Genomic DNA, 19608 nt, shown 5'->3' with positions numbered 1-19608 from the left:
ACTTAACTCTATCTTCACTCCTTTGACATGAGAGAGGCAGAAAAGGATTAATAAGTATGATAGGGATTTTAGACAATATATTATGCCATAGTAATCTCTTATTTAAAGTTGTTTTAGTTACAGTAAAGAATAAGCTGCTAAAGAAATAGATTTCATCTTTAATTGGAACCTTTTAAGTCAATCTGCCAGAGATTCAAGTAGACTGCCTAATAGTAATAATGTGAGCCAAAATGGGCAAAGTCCTTAAAACCCCTCCAAAGTAGAGATTTTGTCATAGAAAACAAATGAACTTGTGGATACAAGATAAATTTTTAATAAATTGGTAATCTGTCACTGGGCTAATAATCCACAGGACACCACTTGTACATAGTTTACATGTAAAACAATTCTTTAAAAAAAGTATTGTAGCATTCATGTTACATATTATCATCATCTGATTCATCATCTTCTTTCAAAGATTCCTGTTTTAAAAGAAGAATAGTCAGTCAGTATTTGAATACTAAAATGCTTCTTAAAATAGTCTGTGGTTATGTGGAACACACCCATGAACAAACCTTAACCTGCAACTATACAACTGATGAAAAGCCAGTACTGAATAGTTTAATCACAGGGTTAATCTTTAAATGCTCTCTCCCACACCATCACTCCCAATCTGTTTTCCAAGACCATTTCAAGTAATCTGTTTCTTAGTTATTTCCCACATCTATGTTTTCACATAAATTCTCATTTTTTACCCAATTCCACCCACAATTAGAAAAATCAACCTGGCTACACTTCTACAAAGTACTTACCTTGGCATATTTCTCTGCTTCTTCTCTTATATCTTTTGGAACAATTTCATGCCTTCCTTTGGTTACTGTAAATTAAGGCATATTTTCAAATTTCAGAATTTTGACTTAAAAGTATGTGTAGTAGCATGTTATTGTTATAATTATTAATGTTTGAATGTCTCACACTTGTGTATTTAAACTACTCTTAACACACATTTAAAAACTGAACTATATTGTCAATGCTTAATGCAGGAAGTGCTGGAAAGTTATACTGCGATCTCCATGTTGGAGCCTTGCTGAGTCTCCTTTAGAAGAATTTTCTGTTGTTAGAAGTAAAAGACTGGAGAAACAGCATTGTATAAATGGTACTAGACTTGGAAGCAGGAAAGTCCCTTTCAGATATAATACTTTCTGAAATGCTATTTGTATTGAATTATGTTATGATTTCAAAATCCTGGAAAAACAATCAGTTTTCAAACCTCACTGTGACCTCAACATGTGACACTTTAAAAAACAGTGACAAAACATTGAGTTATCCCAAAGGGTTTACAGTCTAAGCTCACCAAACAAAAATGTACAAAGGAATGTTTATGAAAGAACTTTTACCTTCTCCAACCCAACTAAGCTCCAGTTCAAAAGCTTTGTCCTTAACTTCATCATGTACTATATAGATTCTGGAATAAAAAAAAGTAAGAAAATTATCACGTGAATAATTTAATCTATAAACTGCAGATCAGTCTGCACTGGCAAAAATAGTTTCTTCACTGGAAAGTTTCCCAAACCAATGAAATCAAATCTTGACCAAAAGAAAAAAAGTGTACGTGTATGTGTAGTTTTCAGAGTTTAAGCTAAGATGACACATGTTCAGTATAAATCTTTTTTTTTAAGTTACAAAAGAATATTTGAAGACCCCTTAAATGAGTCACAATGATAAAACCACAAATTTGTGGTTAAAGAACTTACAGGACTAAAACCTAAGGAGAGTGAGATGTTTGTTAAAGGAACCTTCAAGGGAACTGAATGCATATTATAATCATCAACTTGACAAAGAGAACATGAATTTAAGAATTCTGAAACACCTACATTCAAATAAGTCACCAAATCTTTGAGCCTCTGCTTCCTTCTTTATAAAACAAAGGAGTTGCACTATATGACCTCGGAGGTGCCCTTAAGCTCTAAAAGTATATACTCCTGAAAATCAATCTCTTCTTGGTCTCCCTAATTCGAATCCTCCATCTAACAAATTTACCAAACAATCTAAAGTACAGGTCATTTTAACTTTCCTCTTGCCTCTAAGCGTAAAATACAACCTCTTCTGCATAAGAATTAAGGCCTTCTATCATCTGGCTCCACTCATATTTCATATTACTTCCTCCTAGCCCAACTATTCCACAAATGGAATTTGTATCTCCTTGCATTTGACAAAAACATCTTTAGCTTTCAGATTGTTTATCTGTCTTTATATTCCCTAGTTTTTAAAGCTCTTTTGCTCCTCAAATTGCCCTGTTCTTATAGTCCCCTAATAAACTTTTTGTTGTGGAAACTTTTCATGGGTTTGAGACATTTAAAATAATTAAGTTTTCTGTCTCATGAAGGCTTCTGTTTTTATGGCCCAAAGTTTCATGTTTCTCAATTCTCATGATGCCTGAGTGCAACAAAGGGTTTTTTTTTTCCTTAAGCCTGAATATGTTTCTGCGGGGGAAAAAATAAGACAGGACTAAGACTGGTGAGTCAGTGATGAATAACCTGCATAAGTCACCTTAATAGGACAAAAAAAACATTAACTTTATAAAAGTTAAATCAAAAATTAATCTCCATTTTACCAAACTCAGGCACTAAATGTAATGACTGCAACTATGAAAATAATTCTGAGACCCAGTTAGTTAAGAAACTTAATGATGGAAAAATACTTACATTTTTGCAACTTCTTTAACAACATCACGACAAGTCATTTCTTTCATCTATGAGAAAATGTATCATCAGGAGGGTAAAACCAGAAAATACAATTATATAAACATGCATTTTTAAAAAATCTCTGGGCTTATTACGGGCATTATTTGATTCGTTTTGTAAATCAGTAACTAAAGGCTAAATAGGCTTCCACTTACTTGCCCAAAGTGATATATCAGAGGGCTTACATTTCTTGATTCCAACAATGTTTTCAAGACTGTATTATATTTGAATGCAGTTAACATCATTACAGATAAAAACTGTTACGTTAGAATATACCCAAAGTCAAATTTATCAATTTGCCATTCTCAATTCGAGTCCAAAAACTTCTTTATAGTAATTCTAATACCACAGCACCTATGCTATCTGTGCTGTCAAGATGATCTAGCTGAAGTGAAGCCAAGATGGCAGAGTACAGGCTGTATTCCAAACAACTTTAAAATAATATGTCAAATAAAAAGTTGGAGCAATGGAGCCAAGAAAGGTCAGAGGGCGACAATTTGTACAGCCTAAGACAACCTAGGAGGTCTACATAGGTCTTTAACACTAGGATGGATGCAGGCCCGGAATGTGGCCAGAGCACTAGCAGTGGGCCTTGGAGGTAGCTGCAACAGCTTTGGGAACTCTCAGCCCAGAGTTGGTAAGGGAGTTACAGAAGTAGTCAAAAAGAGACTACAGCAGACCCTTTGCTAGCACTGGATGCAGCAGGCACTGACTGGCAAGTCTACTACCTATAAGTAGTTCTGTCATAGTTCCAGGACAAAGAAGAGTACTTGTGTTCAGTCACAAAAGAGAAGGGGCCCTGGTCACAGTTCCAAGGCCAAAAGGAACTTAATACTTGCAGCTGCAGTGGAGCAGGGGCCCTTCTTGGGTAAAGACCAGAGAACAGACTAGGAGAGCAGTAACCACACCTCTCCCACGATAATACCAACCTGGAAGCACCAAAACCTTGCAGACTCCGGCAACTAGTTCTGGAAACAGCAGCACAAAAAAACCTAAAGCTTGTACAGTGCCTGCCCACACCCAGGTGAGCAGAGCCCAACTTCAACATAATGTTCAAAAGAAAAAAGCTGGGAAATTTGAGCACCAAAACAAAAAAACAACTCAACCATAAAAAGCTACTACAGTGGCAGGGAAGACCAAGAATTGAACTTATAAGACAACATGTGAAAACAGCTACAAGCAAAGAAAAAAAGCTAACTGGATCCAAGACCAGCAAGAATTCCTAGAATAACTGAAGAAATAAGAGTGGTAGAGGAAAAATTGGGAAAAGAAATAAGAGTGATGCAAGAAAAGTATGAAAAGAGAATTATAAAGAGGCATGGGACAGGGAAGTGGCATAGTGGATAGAGCCAGACCTAAAGTCATACTCATCTTCCCGAGTTCAAATCTGGCCTCAGACACTTACTATCTGTGTCACCTTGAACAAATCACTTAATCCTGTTTGCTTCAGTTTCTCATCTATTTTTTTATTTTAATTTTTTTTTGTTTTGTTTTTTTAGTTTCTCATCTATTAGAGAAGGAAATGGTAAACCACTTCAGTATCTTTGTCAAAAAAACCCCAAATGGGGTCACGAAGAGTTGGGCACACCTGAAACGACTGAAAAACAACAAAAAGAGGCATACAAAAAATACTGAAGAAAATAACACATTAAAAAACAAAACTGGCCTAATGGCAAAAAAGGCACAAAAATTCACTGAAGAAAAAAACTTTAAAAGTAGAATTGGCCAAATGGAAAAAGAGGTACAAAAGCTCACTCAAGAAAACAATTCCTTAAAAATCAGAATTTGGCAAGTGGAAGCTAATGACTCCATGAGATTTCAAGAAAAAATTAAAGTTAATTTTTTAAAAAAAAATAGAAAATGTGAAATATCATAGTGGAAAAACAACTGACTTGGAAAATAGATTGCGGGGAGATAATTTAAAAATTATTGCACTACCTGAAAGCCATGATGAAAAAAAAAAGCTTCAACAGCATATTTCACAAAATTATAAAGGAAATCTGCCCTGATATCTTAGATCTAGATTGCAAATAGACATTCAAAGAATACATTGATCACTTGAAAGAGATCTCAAAATGAAAACTCGCAAGACTATTAGAGCCAAATTCCAGAGCTCAAGGAGAAAACATTGTAAGCAGTCAGAAAGAAGTCAAATATCAGGGAGCCAAAGTCAGATCACACAAGATTTAGTGGCTTCCATGTTAAGGAAGCAAAGGGCTTGAAATATGATTATTTTGCAAAGCAAAGGTTCTAGGATTACAGAAAAGAATAACCTACCCAGCAAAACTGAGTAAAATAATTCTAAGGGGGGGAAAATGGACATTTAATGAAATAGAGGACTTCCAAGCATTCCTGATGAAAAGACCAGAGATGAATAGAAAATCTGGCATTCAAATAGAAGACTTAAGAGAAACACAAAAAGGTAAACATTACAAGAATAATCATAAAGGACTCAATAAAGTTAAGCTGTGTACATTCCTATATGGAAAGATCATACACACAACTCCCATGAACTTTATAATTATTGGGACAGTTAGAAGGAATCTACTTAGAGGCACAAGTGTGAGATGTTCTTCAAAAAAAAAAAAAAATACAGCATTCAAATCTGGCCTCAGACACTGCTTAGCTGTGTGACCCTGGGCAACTCACTTAACCCCAATTGCCTTTAAAAAAAAATAAAAGAAAAAAAGAAAAAAGAAAAAAAATATGTAGGGGTAAGCAAGAGGGATGCATTGGGAAGAAGTAGAATGGGACAAATTTTTTCACATAAAAGAGGTCTAGGAAGAGCTTTTATAGTGAAGGGGAAAATGAAGAGGGAGGCAATTGCTTGAATCTCATTCTCACTGGAACCTGTTCAAAGAGGGAAGACTATATAAGCACACTCAGTTGGCTACAGAAATCTTATCTTACCTAGTAGAAAAATTGGAGTGGAAGGGGATAAGAGATACTGAGGGGTTAGGATAACAAAATAGCAGGCAGATTAAGTGTGGGCAATGGTCAGAAGCAAAATGAGGGGGGGGATAGGATACAGAGAAGGATAAATAGCAGAAAACAGAATGGAAGGAAAAACAGTAATCCTAACTGTGAATGTGAATGGGATGAACCCATAAAGCAGAAGCTGATGGCAGAATGGATTAGAAAACAGAATCCAACATGTTGTGTACAAGAGACACACATGAAACAAAAAAACACATAAAAAATAAAGGTTTGGAGCAGAACCTCTTTTGCTTCAGTTTAAGTAATATAAAAAGATTTTACAGCAAGTTTCTCTGATAAAGGCCTCATTTCTCAAATATATAGGGAACTGAGTTAAATTTATAGGAATAAGAACCATTCCTCAACAGATAAATGGTCAAAGGATATGAACGGGCAGTTTTTATAAGAAATCAAAGCTTTCTATTGTCATTTGAAAAAAAAAATGCTCTAAAGCACTACTGAGTAGAGAAAGGAAAATTATAACAACTCTGAAGTACCACCTCATATCTATTAGAAATGACAAATGTTGGAGGGATATAAGGGAAAACATGTACATTAATGAATTATTGGTGGAGTGGTAAACTGGTTCAATCATACTGGAGAACAATTCAGAACTAGGCCCCAAGGGCTATAAAATTGCACATATCCTTTGATCTAGCCACACCACTACGAGGTTTGTACCCCAAAAAGATCAAAGAAAAAGAAAAAGAAACTACATGTACAAAAGTATTTATAGCAGTTCCTTTTGTGGTGGCAAAGGGTTGGAAATTGAGGGGTTATTCAATTGGGGAGAATGGCTAAAGAAATTGTGGCATGTGATTGTGATGGTGTAAGAAATGATGAGGAAGGTGATTTCAAAAAAAACATGGCAAGTATGAAATGATGCTAAGTGAAGTGAGAACAATGGGGAGATATTGTGCACAGTAACAGCAATGTTATAATGATCTGCTGTGAAACACTTGGCTACTCTGATAATTACAGAGATCCAAGACAATTCTAAAAATGCTTTCCCACCCCAAAGAGAGAACTGATGAACTCTGAGTAAACTGAAGTATAATTTTCTCATTTTCTTTTTTTATTTTTTGCAATATGGATAATATGGAAATATTTGTTGTTGTTCAGTCGTTTCAGGCATATCCAACTGTGACCCCATTTAGGGTTTTCTTGGCAGAGATGCTGGAGTGGTTTGCCTTTTCCTTCTCCGGTTCATTTTACAGACAAGGAATCTGAAGCAAACAGAATTAAGTAACTTGCCCAGGGTCACATAGCTATTTAAGTATCTGAGGCTGGATTTGAACTAAGGAAGACAGTTTTCCTGACTCCCAGAGGCTCTATCTACTGTGCCATCTAGCTGCCCGAAATGTTTTGCGTGATGTGACATGTATAATTGATATCATGTTGTTTGCCTTTTTAGTGAGTGAGGAAGGGGTCAGAAAGAGGGAGAGAATCTGGAAATCAAAATTTTAAATGAACATTGTCAATTTTTTAAAGAAAGATAACTAGTTGAAATAACATTTGTTAATGAATCTTTAAAAAAAAAATGTTAAATAGAAGCTACCTAGGCTCTATAGTTTTAGAAATAAACATAATTAAGTCTTTTTTTGTAAGTAGTTGCAAAAAATAGAATCCTTGAATACTAAATTTGTTGGATTAAGGGAAAGGTGGGAGTTCCAAAGGCCACAAATGTCAAATCAAAGAGAATTTGGTCAGCATTATCCCACAGTAAATGCAGTAAGTATGTTACCAGAATGACAAAAGAATCTATTCCCTAAAACTTCACTAGACGTAATTATCCTCATATAGCTTTTATGTCCTTTGTAGCTAAACTCCTCAGATAGGCTATCTACAGTAAGTGTCTCCATTTTTCTCTCACTCTCTTAAAAGCCCTTACAATCTAGCTTCTAACATTGTCATTTCACCAAAACTGCTCTCTCCAAAGTTACTAACGATCTCTTAGTTGCCAAATCTAATTCAATGGCCTTTTCTCAATCCTCGTTCTCCTTGTGCACTCTGACACTGTTAATTACTCTCTTCTACTTTTTAGTCTCTTCTCTCTAGGTTTTCAGGACACCACTCTCTCCTGGTTTTCTATTTGACTGCTCCTTCATAGTCTGCTTTGCTAGATCTTCATCCAGATCACTCCCTCTAATCACAGGTGTCCCTCAAGGTTCTGTCCTATCCTGGGCCCTCTTCTCTTCTCCTTCGGTATTACATCATTTGGTAATCTCATCAGCTCCCATGGATTTAATTACCATCTCTATGCTGTTAATTCTCAAATCTACCTAATCCTGCCCTAATGCTAACCTCCAATCTTTCATCTCCAACTACCTTTCAGACATTGAAATGGACGTCCAGTAGACATCTTAAACTCAGTATGTACAAAACAGAACTCATTTATCTTTCAATCCCCCCACTCTTACCTTCCATGCCCTCAGTCCTACGGGCTCACAACCTAGGAGTCATTCTGGATTCCTCACTCCCCTACCCAAATCTGTTGCTAAGGTCTAACAATTTCACCTTTACAACATCTCTTGAATAAGCCCCCTTCTCTTCTCTGACACTGCAACCACTCTAGTACAGGTCCTCATCACTGCATGCCTGGATTACTGCAATAGCGTATTGGTAGGTCAGCCTGCCTCGAGTCTCTCTCCAATCCAAATACATTCTCCATTCAGCCAGTCACCCTCAATAAACTCCAGTGGTTTACTATTGCCTCCAGGGGCAAATATGAAATCTTCTGTTTGGCATTCAAAGCCCTTTATAACCTAGCCCCCTCCTACTTTTCCAGTCCAGAAATAGATGGAACTACAAAGGTGACCTTGGTCCAATTTCCTAATTTTTATAGATGAGGAAGCTAAAGGCCAGTGTAGTTAAACAATCTGCCTGGGATCACACAATGATCTTCCATAGGAACAAGACTCACAAAAGACATGCTCTTTTCATAAACTCTATGTGGTTGTGTTTCCAATGGCATGGGATTCACAGCCCCTCCATTCTATCCCATGAACACAAAAATAGTGCCTATGAGTGAAGAATAGCTAGTAGAATGCTGGTAGTTGTGGCTATGTGATGGGTAAAAGCAATCATGTCAAGTGAAGATAACACACAAACTAAGGCCAGGACCTCTGAACTGTTTTGTTGTTATGGCCATTAAGTAAAACTGGTTATTCAAAGTCTGAATAGTGACTGCATATAGCTTATGCAGTTATACTCAGGGCAACACATCTGCCACAATCCTGGGACTACATTTAAAGCTGGAAAATCACCTAATCCAATGTTAGCCTTCACTTCATAAAACAGAAAATACAGGTCCAGAGAGGCAATGTGACATGCTCACACTTATGCAAGTGTACACGAGTGCCAGAACTAACACTGGTGGTATGACTACAACTTGGATGTGAAATATGGTGCTGATAAAACTATTTCTACCATTGCATTAGTTTAATCCTACTGTTTTACTTATTGGCTATTGCTTCAGTTAAGCATTTGAACAGAATAACATTAGAATACCTAATTATGTGTATTTCACTATTAATAATCACAATAATAAATGACAAAAGCTAGCATTTAAGGTTTACAAAGAACTTTACAAATACTATCTCATTATATCTTCACAACTACCTTGGGAGATAGATGTCCTCATTATCATCATTTTAAAGAAAAGGAAACTGAGGCAGAGAGAAGTCAAGTGACTTGCCCAGGATCACAAAGCTAGTAAATGTCTGGGGTTGGATTTGCATTCAAGTCTTCTTGACTCCTTTTCTAGGCTCTATCCTTTGATATACTTAGCCTCCTTAACACCTAATGAAAGAAATCGGAGCACTGTTGGAGGAATAATTGCAGTATGGGGAAAAATATGCCTGAATGTGGCATAGTAAAAAAAAATTTGGAGTCAGAAGACCCAGGTTAGAATACTGGCTTTGCCACTTTTTATACATATGACCTTTAGAATTGCTTGACCTCTCAATTTCAGTTTCCTCATCTCTAAAGGAAAAAAAAAAAAGAGAAAGTGGTTGAAAAGGAAATTCTCTTTAGATATACCAAGGTAGTTTGCCTTTCCCTGTACTGCACTCTACCTTGCTACACTAACATATATTACCACCCCCCCCAAAAAAAAATAATCAAAGGTTAAGGCACTTTTAAAAAGCCAAACCTCCACAGTTTGTTCAGGTTTTGGTTATCATTGAATTGAGAATCTTCTTCTATTCCAAAGAAAACACAATCATGGCTCTCAACTTCACTAATTTAAAAAACAAAAGCCACACATTGGCTTTATGACCCCCCCCAAAAAAAAACTGAAGTGCCTTCAAAAATGCCTAAAAACAGATAAGAGCTTTCTTAAAGTCTAATACTAGCATCATGTGTCAGATGTTCTCAGGTTGTGTTTGACAAATGAGAATTGATAATACTCTTAAAGGTGAATAAAACATGAATGTGACAGTGACAAATTCAGTGAAGGTTCCAAAATCTTTACAAATACAGTCATTATAAGGATGAATTTGATTCAAAAAAGATTTTTAATTGAAAGTAGGAAAATTGTCATAGTTGTCATAGGATGTTCACTTAGGTTCTTTGACTCCTGCTGCTATAAGAGTCTCTGGAACTATATCCCCTAAGAAGGTAGCAATCAATTCAATTACTTATGAGACCAGGTTAGAGCCTGCTGGAAACCCTGGCTATGTTCAGAGCCACAAAGACTGAATAAACCATGAATCAATTTGTCCAGAATGGCATAATAACCAACTAACCAGAACAAACTCATTCCCTTATGGGGAAATAATGATAACTGTATTTCTATTGTCCTTCCATAACCTATTATATAGGATGGCTTCCTTACAACACACAAGACTACACAAGAGATACGACATTAGGAATATTTCTCACAAAACAAAGCCAATGCAACCAAGATTAGGAGGGAAGCAGAAAACTGGGAAAGAATTTTTATAACCAGTGTCTCTGATAAGGGCCTCATTTCTAAAATATATAGAAAACTAAGTCAAATTTATAAGAATACAAGTCATTCCCCAAATTGATAAATGGTCAAAGGATATGAACAGGCAGTTCTCAGATGAAGAAATTAAAGTCATCTTTGGTCATATGAAAAAATGCTCTAAATCACTACTGATTAGAGAAATGATATCAGACTGGCCAACATGACAAAACAGGAAAATGATAAATGTTGGAGATGATGTGGGAATATTGAAACACTAATGCACTGTTGGTGGAGCTGTGAAATGATCCAACCATTGTGGAGAGCAATATGTAACTGTGCCCAAAGGGCTATAAAAATGTGCATACCCTTTGACCCAGAAATACCACTTCTAGGTCTGGATCCCAAAGAGATCATAAAAACAGGAAAAGGATCCACATATACAAAAATATTTATAGTAGCTCTTTTTGTGGTGGCAAAGAATTGGAAATCGAGGGGATGCCCATCAATTGGGGAATGGCTGAACAAGTTGTGGTATATGAATGTAATGGAATACTATTGTGCTGTAAGAAATGATGAGCAGGCAGACTTCAGAAAAACCTGCAAAGACTTGTATGGATTGATGCTGAATGAAGTAAGCAGAACCAAGAAACACTGGCCACAGTAACAGCCACACTGTGTGATGACTAACTTTGATAGACTTGGTCCTTCTCAGCAATGCAAGGATCTAAGACATCTCCAAAAGTCTCATGATGGAAAACGCTATCCACATGCAGAGAATGAACTATGGAGTTTGAATGCAGATCGAAGCATATCGTTTGCTCTTTTTTTCTTCTGTTTTATTTTGTTTCCTCTTTCTTGTGGTTCTATTGGTTCTAATTTTTCCTTATAACACGATGAAAGTGGAACTATTAGGAATGTATGTGTATATCCTATACCAGATTGCATGCTGTCTTGGGGAGGCAAAAGCTTATGGAAATGATTGTTGATAAATGAAAATAAATTAATTAAAAAAAAAAGAATACAATGCAAAGCTCCTGTACCATTTCTTCTTTATTATTATCTAATTATTGAAGGAATGTTATATTAACCAATGGGGTTAATTTAAATTAGTAGTTTGGAGTGGGGAAAAACGTAAAGGACAAAGGCCTGGCCCTGGGTAAAAAGGTGTAGGCTCAAACCCCAGGTTGGAGTTTTAGTTTTAGAAACAGCCTTGGTAAACTATGGCTTTTTTTTAAATAAGCAATCAGGGTTAAGTGACTTGCCCAGGGTTACACAGCTAATAAGTATCAAGTGTCTGAGGCTAGATTTGAACTCAGGTCCTCCTGACTCCAAGGCCGGAGCTCTATCCACTGCGCCACCTAGCTGCCCCAACTATGGCTTATTTTTAAAACCATCTAGCCTTATTTCTGTAAATGTTATGTCTCAAGAAATAACAGTGCTGACAAAAAAGAATCCTTGGAACACAGACACAAACCGGATTTGGACATTGGCAATTACAAACCCAAAAGGGGAATTGGCCCTCAATATGTAAGTTCAGTAAGAGCAAAACAACAGAAGACCCCCACTTCCCAAAAACTTGGACTATGCCAATGACATAAAAATAAACAGTACTGGGTAATACTTAACACTATCTAATCTGGACCTCAAGGCATGGGTTAAGTTTCAGATGGGAAAATGACATTCCAAGTACATAATAAAAGGCATGTTCAGAGTGGTAATGAAGGAAAGCCAGTGGGTTGTTGTAGAAGGGGATGATATATTTGAGTCATATTTAGAAAGGTTAGAAAGTCCTATAGACAATGGTGAAAGTCGTGTTTTATTAAATTGATACATTGCTAAGAACCAATTTACTTCCATTTAGTTTTACAGCCAGTTCTTACTTAAGGTAAGTGGATAGTTATGCAGATTTCCTTCTCCCCTGTGGAGTGGCTTCAGAGCCTGGCACCTCTCTCCTACCCCCAACCTTTCTGCAACCAGAGCAACTTCAGTGCATGGGGCCCACACCACCACTGCCATTGTCTGGGGGTGGGGGTGTCAGGGTCCTGCTATCTGTCTATCAGGGTGTTGAAACAAGAACTGTCGGTACTTTTTTTCTTTTCAGGGAAAAGAAAAATCATCTTCCTTTGGTCTTTTAAACCATTTCCATTCTGTTTCAATCCCTTAGATAATCAAAGAGATTTCTATCAATAATTCTTAGTATTTTGTAAAGAGTACTTTACATTATCTTAATCTTCACAAAAAACTGATAAAGCAACACAAACTCCTATCACTCCCAGCTTCTTTTGTGTCTAGGACAAGTACCATTGCCTAAGCTTAGAGTAAAATTGTCTGGAAAGATATACTAAATGTCCAAACACAGCAAAAGGCATGTTCAGAGTGGTAATGAAGAAAACCCAGCAGGTTGTTGTAGAAGGGGCTGATAAGTTTAAGCCATATTTAGAAAGGCTAGAAAATCCTACAGACAATGGTGAAATTAAACCCAATAAATTGTTTGAAGATAATAAAAAAAATTTATGCTATATTTTTATTTTAGAAGACTGGATGTCCCCCTGTTTCTTCCAGGCTGCAAGTACAGAGCTCCTTGTGAGCTCAGTACAACTCTAACCAGCGAAGGAGCTTTGACCTAGCTGATTTGCCCCTCCTTCGGCAATCTGGTGGCCTCCCCACTTCTAAGGGCTCAACATAATCGTGCCAAACTTAATGCTGACACTGGATTGCCTTAGTTGACTGTTGACTCAGAATTCCTGAGGTCAAGGGATATGCCAAGCCTCAGCCTTTCTAAGGCAGCACAGAGAACAAGGATTATACCACAATACCAACTATACAATAATTTTAAAATTATATTTTCTGTATACTCAAGAATAAAAGTAAGAATCTGTTTTGGCTACACATACATTACGCTTACATTTTTGTGTAGCTTTTTTTGTGGATGCCACTACAGTATCTGATCAATGAAAAACAACATTTTAAACATCTTAGGCAATCTTGGTGACAGAATAACCCAAGGCAGATTTTTTCCCCCATTATATTTGAATACAACCACTGTTATGACTTTTGGCAAATTAAACATTTGTATAAATTAAGTCCTACCTGGAGTTTCTCTATTTCTGTTTTTGCTGCTTGCCTGGCTTTACCAATGGCACATCCCCAATAACCCTATAAGAACACAGGTAGAATATTAATTAAGAATAATAGTAATATAAGTTATTTCTAAGGCAAGAGAAGAATAATAAAAAGTAGAGTATAAAAATGTTTTTAAATTCTATTTTGTATGTTTGATATATATTGGTACATTATATAATATTTTGATATACATTTTACCTATCACACACACACAATCTGGAAATCTGCTATGCAGAGATGTGATTATAATAGATTTGACTAGTATATATTTAAGGTGGCCATCTGCAGTATCTTTATAACTCATCTATAATCAATTAAAATATTTACTTTTTCAAATAGATGAAGATAAATTTCTTATTCAGGAGATGCTATACCCTTAAAATGAAATTTTTCAAAGAAAAAAGAATGGAAGTGTAACATTTTTAGGAAAATTGCTTGACAATGCTTATTTGTTTCAAAGGTCATCATGTTCCCGTCCCCCTTCCCCCTCTTTTTGGTGAGATAATCGGGGTTAAGTGACTTGCCCACAGTCACACAGCTAGTGTCAAGTGTCTGAGGCTGGATTTGAATTCAGGTACTCCTGACTCCAAGGCCAGAGCTCTATCCACTGTACCACTTAGCTGCTCTGAGTTTTTTTTTTTTTCGTTTGTTTTTTAAAGAAAAACTGCAAGGTCAATGCCAAAAATACTGGCCAGAATCAGCACCACCACCCCCCACCCCCGAAAATGTGCTACTCAAAATTAAATACATGAGAAAAATATAAAGGTATATACTACCAAAAAGAAAACCCTAACATTCAATTTTTATACAAGCCAGAAAAATACCAATTTATATTTGGACCAATATGGTCCATTTTTTTTTGAAAAACTGTTCAAAGATGTCACATTTTGTATCACCCATCTTAAAAGCTTTAATGAAATCACATGATCACCTTCAATATCCCCGATAATCAATTTTTTCCATTGTCAAGGGACATTCATCTTTGGGATGAATGATATCTTATAAAAATTTCATGTAGTGCATATTGTTGACAAGATTCAGTAACCATCTAATTCTTTGATTTTGAAATCACAAAAGTAACACGAGTTTTTTAAAAATATTCTTTATAGACAGTATAAAGAGCTTACCATTAATTGTTTTCTTTTGCTTTTTAAAAGCCTTTTCAATAAAATTCCACACCATTAAAGGAAGATCAGATTTTTAAAAAATAAAAGTTTAAGCCCCTTTGGAGTTAGAGCATAACTTAAAATTCTGAGCATGAGAGGAATATAAGACAAGAAATAGCTCTAGATTGGGTGGAAGTACTCACACATTTACAAGGCATGGTTATTTGGGGGAGAAAGAGAGAGAGAGAGAAAGATTTAGAAATTAAGATGATGCAAAAGGCTTGTTTCTAGTTTGTCAATAAAAACTTTTAAAAATACTCACATATGAAACACCCGATGGGTCAATCATATAGAGTTGTGCTCCATCATTTGCACCGTAAGACCCTAACATGAAACTGTGTAAGAATAACAATTACCATAAACATGACACTTACAAAACTATTACGAATATAAACACAAGATCTAGATTTCAGTTTCTAAAGTTTCTGGAAAAGGTTCTAATAGCATTTCACTACTGAAATACTAAGCTGAGGTCATAGTAGAAATAAAGGGCCCTAAGAAAGATTTCCTTTGGTATCACCACCCACTCTACTTAAAATTTTTGTAACTTGGCTTTCATCTATCCTTATTACTGAAACTACTCTCTAATGTTGCAATGGTCTATTCACTTAAATTGGTAGGTTTTTCCCCTATCATTTTCTCAGACCTCTCATTTGATAAAAATTTTTCCTACTTGCATGACTTCATACAATACTCAAGGCTCTTCACAAACTACCTTTTTAGCCTCATCTCAAATCTTAACTATTCCCAGTCTCCCTATCAAAACCCACAGAATCTGGATTCCATCTTCACCTTTCTCCTGAAGAAACTGATCTGTTGTCATTTTCCAAAACTAGACTGTCACCTGTGCATTCCTACCTCTGTGCCTTTGCTGATGCTGTTCCTCATGCCTAGATAATCTGTTCTTCCTCTCTCCGTCCTTAGTACTATTTTAAAGCCCAACTCAAATACCAAACCTTGTTCCCCTCAGGTCTCACAAAGCATTTTATTTTTAACATGTCCCTAATGTATTTATATGTCTTATTCCCCCATTCCAGACTGAAAACTCCTCAAGTAGTTTTTATATCTCTCAATACTAAAATGAGCCTCCTAATGTGGTCTTCCAATCTTAGATACATTCCAACATTTTTTCTGAATGTTCTTTTCTAGCACCTGGTTTTCACTGCTAACTCAAAAGTGCCTCATCTAATCATCTAAAAGGCAAAAACACTGGGACATTAATGCATTGCTGGTGGAGTTGTGAACTGATTTTACAATTCTGTAGTACAATTTGGAACTGTGCCCATAGGGCTATAAAATTGGGCATACCTTTTGACTCAGCACCACTACTAGGTTTGTATCCCAAAGAGATTTTAAAAAAAGTTAAAGGACCCATATGTGAAAAAATATTTATAGCTCTTTTTATACTGGCCAAAAATTGGAAATTGAGGGGATGTTCATCAATTGGGGAATGACTGAACAAGTAGTGACATGTGATTGTGATGAAATACTACTGGGCTTTTAGAAATAAGGAGCAGAATGGTCTCAGAAAAACCTGGGAAGACTTATATGAAATGATGCAAAGTGAAGTGAACAGAACCAGGAGAAGACTGTACACAGTAATAGCAATACTGTAAGAAGATCAACTGTGAATGATTTAGCTATTCCCAGCAATACAGTCCAAGACAATCCCAAAGGATTTATAATGAAAAATGCTATCTACATCCAGAGAAAGAACTGATGGAGTCTGAGTACAGATCAAAGCATACTTTAAAAAAAAAAAACAAAAACTTTATTTTTCTTGCCTTTTTTTTTTTTTTGCTGGGGGAGGTCTGTTTTCTTTCACAATATGGCTAATATGGAGGTATGTTTTGCATGATGGTGCATGTATAATCTATATAAAAATTCTTACCTTCTCAGGGAGGGGAGAGGGGAAGGAAGGAGAATTTGGGACTCAAAATTAATTTTGAAGAATGAAGGTTAAAAATTGTTATAACATGTAATAGGAAAAAAAAATGTAAAAATTTTCAAAAAAAAGACAAGAGCTGTCTATAATTCTCTAAGAGTCATGCACTAAGTACTAATGATCACACTAGTTTACATTTTTTTCAAGAAGAAGTAGCTAAAACATTAAACTGTAAAACACCAATTTCTTATTCTGGCAGATTTAAAGCTAAAGGAAGAAATAAATTACTGTTACTGCAGTCCCCTTCTGATGAGTGATGAATGGACCTAGCAGCTCCCACTTACGCAGGAGGAAGGCGATGAAATTTCAAGAGTTGTATGACAGTCTTCATTTAAGATACCAAAAATATTCTTTAAAGTATCCAAAGGATCACAGCTCAGGAATCTCAAAGTCTGTCTTTAGATTGGGTAAACTAAAATGAATATGTTCATCTTTGTCCTCAGAAGGTAGAAGCAGTGTCACGTTGGACTGAATATATAAGACCTGTGTTCAAATTCTGACCTTAACACAAACATTAGAGAGGTACACTCTGCATTGGTAGAGGAAATTCACATGAAATCATAGATGCTTCACATATCCTTGGCCTGAGAAGACAGTGAAACCTAGATTAAGTCAAAAAACTTAGGAAAATCTAGGACATTTTAAGTTAGGACATTGTATGGTATGATTTTAGGAGCATCCAGATTCTAGAAAAAACTCTCAAATATCTTTACACACTTAAGAAATTCAATTTAAGTTCTGAGTTGAAAAACATTCCTCTATAAACTCAAGGAGAATTAACCAATGCCATTCACATCTTAGTGTCCAACCACTGCCAGTTCCCTCTTCTATCCCACACTGTACTTTAAAACCCCTTACATTCCCCCATTCTTTCCTTTGTTCCAATTTCTGATGAAGTGGCTCTTCTTGCTAAGATCAATTCCTCCATCTGGGCCCTTAAATACTATTTCTTTTCTCATCTTCAATCTGTCCTTATTCATCTATATTTGCTGCCTCTCATAATCTCACTACTCCAGTCTATCCTCCACTACTCCAGTCTATCCTCCACTCAGCTGTCAAAGCTTTCTTTCTAAAGTTTAAATCAGAGCATATCACACACACTCCTCCACTGCCCCCACCTCAGTAAACTCCAGTAGCTCCTTATCACCTTCAGGATCAAACATAAAAGCCTCTATTTGGTGTTCAAAGCTCCCACACTCTAACAAACACAGACTTAGCAAAAAAAAAAAAAAAAAAAAAAAAAGACACTGACTTTACTATTCCTTGAACTCCATCTCCCAGCTATAGATATTTTTTACATACTATGCCTCAGTTCTTCTTCCCTGCCTCCTGGCTTTCCTGTTTTCCTACAAGCGCCAGCTAACATTCTACCTCTACAGGAAAATTTTCCCAATCCTTCTTAATTCTAGTGCTTTCCCTCTGTTGTTTATTTCCTATTTATCTTGTTATGTAGTTTGTTTGTACATAGTTGCTTACATTTTGTTTCCTTCATTAGATTTTGAGCTTGAGAACTGTCTTTTGTTTTGGTTTTTTGGTTGCTGTATCCCTAACACTTGGCACAGTACTTGGCACATAGTAGGTATGTAATGTTTATTGACTGACTCAACACCCCATTTGGCTTCCAAACCTGTCACTTGCCCGAAACTCCTAAATTTCAATGATTTCTTTGTCAATCCCCATTCTACTTGATTTTTTTTTTTGCTTCTGACACTGTCAACCACCTCTCCCTCCCATATTTCCTCCTTTGGCTTCTGTGACAATGCTCTTTCTTGATCTTCCTTCTACCTATCTGACTATTCATTTTCAGGTTTTTCTGAGATCATTATGTTTCTCCTACCACTAAATGGGTATGAATGTCCCACAATTCTCTATCCTAGGCTTTGTCTTGTCTACATGTTCTCCCTTGGTGATTACATCATCATGGGTTCCACTTTCTCACCACAGGAGAATCCCAAATGTATCCAAACCTAATCTCTCTCCTTAACTCCAGTCCCCCATTACTGCCAACACCTAGATATCCTGTAGATATTTAAAACATGTGCAAAACAGAAGTTTAATTCCCTCAAATCCATCTCTCTTCCAAAGTTTCCTATTTCTATTGAGAGTATCTGGTTAACATGAAAGAGAAGGAAAATAACATATGCTGGAGAAGATGTGGAAAAATAGGGACACTAATACATTGCTGGTGGAGTTGTAAACTGATCCAACCAATTTGGAGAACAATTTGGAACTGTCCAAAAGGCTATAAAACTGTGCATACCCACTAATACTGCTACTAGGTCTATATTCCGAAGAGATCAAGCAAAAGGGAAAAGGACCCATATGTACAAAAATATAACAGCTCGTGGCAAAAAATAGAAAAGAGGGGATCCCCATCAATCAAGGAATACCTGAATAAGTTTTAGTATATAATTGTAATGGAATACTCTTGTGCTGTAAAGAAATGACAAAGGGGATAATTTCATAAAAACCTGTAAAGACTGAGCTGATGTAAAGTGAAGTGAAATGAGAAGAACTAGAACATTATACATAGTAACAGCACTATTTTAACAGTAATCAATTGTGAAACACTTAGCTACTTTGATCAATACAATGATCCATTACAATTTCAAAGGACTCATGATGAAGAATGTTATCTACCTCCAAAGAGAAAATGATGACCTTTGACCACTCAGTGCAGACTGAAGTATTTTTTCCCACTTTTTTTTGTTTTTTCATCTTTTTTGGGCAAATATAAAAATG

General features: G+C 36.1%; 1 protein-coding gene across 1 annotated transcript in view; it reads right to left on the bottom strand.

Moving 5' to 3' along the window:
• Window positions 1-290: 290 nt before the first annotated feature.
• PSMA3 (proteasome subunit alpha 3) overlaps window positions 291-19608 on the bottom strand; it is a 40942-nt gene continuing 21624 nt past the window's right edge. Inside the window, exons 6-11 of the mRNA XM_027842897.1 lie at window positions 15184-15256; window positions 13723-13788; window positions 2685-2731; window positions 1377-1444; window positions 792-856; window positions 291-461 (exon numbers count right to left, since the gene is read on the bottom strand). Of these exons, the coding sequence (XP_027698698.1) occupies window positions 417-461; window positions 792-856; window positions 1377-1444; window positions 2685-2731; window positions 13723-13788; window positions 15184-15256 (364 nt within the window). The 3' untranslated portion in view covers window positions 291-416. The remainder of the gene's footprint in view (window positions 462-791; window positions 857-1376; window positions 1445-2684; window positions 2732-13722; window positions 13789-15183; window positions 15257-19608) is intronic.

The sequence above is a fragment of the Vombatus ursinus genome, unplaced genomic scaffold (assembly GCF_900497805.2).
Source record: "Vombatus ursinus unplaced genomic scaffold, bare-nosed wombat genome assembly UNPS02014893.1, whole genome shotgun sequence".
NCBI lineage: Eukaryota > Metazoa > Chordata > Mammalia > Diprotodontia > Vombatidae > Vombatus > Vombatus ursinus.
The sequence above is the reverse complement of the archived record's forward strand: the minus strand, read 5'-3'. Positions and strand labels throughout refer to the sequence as shown.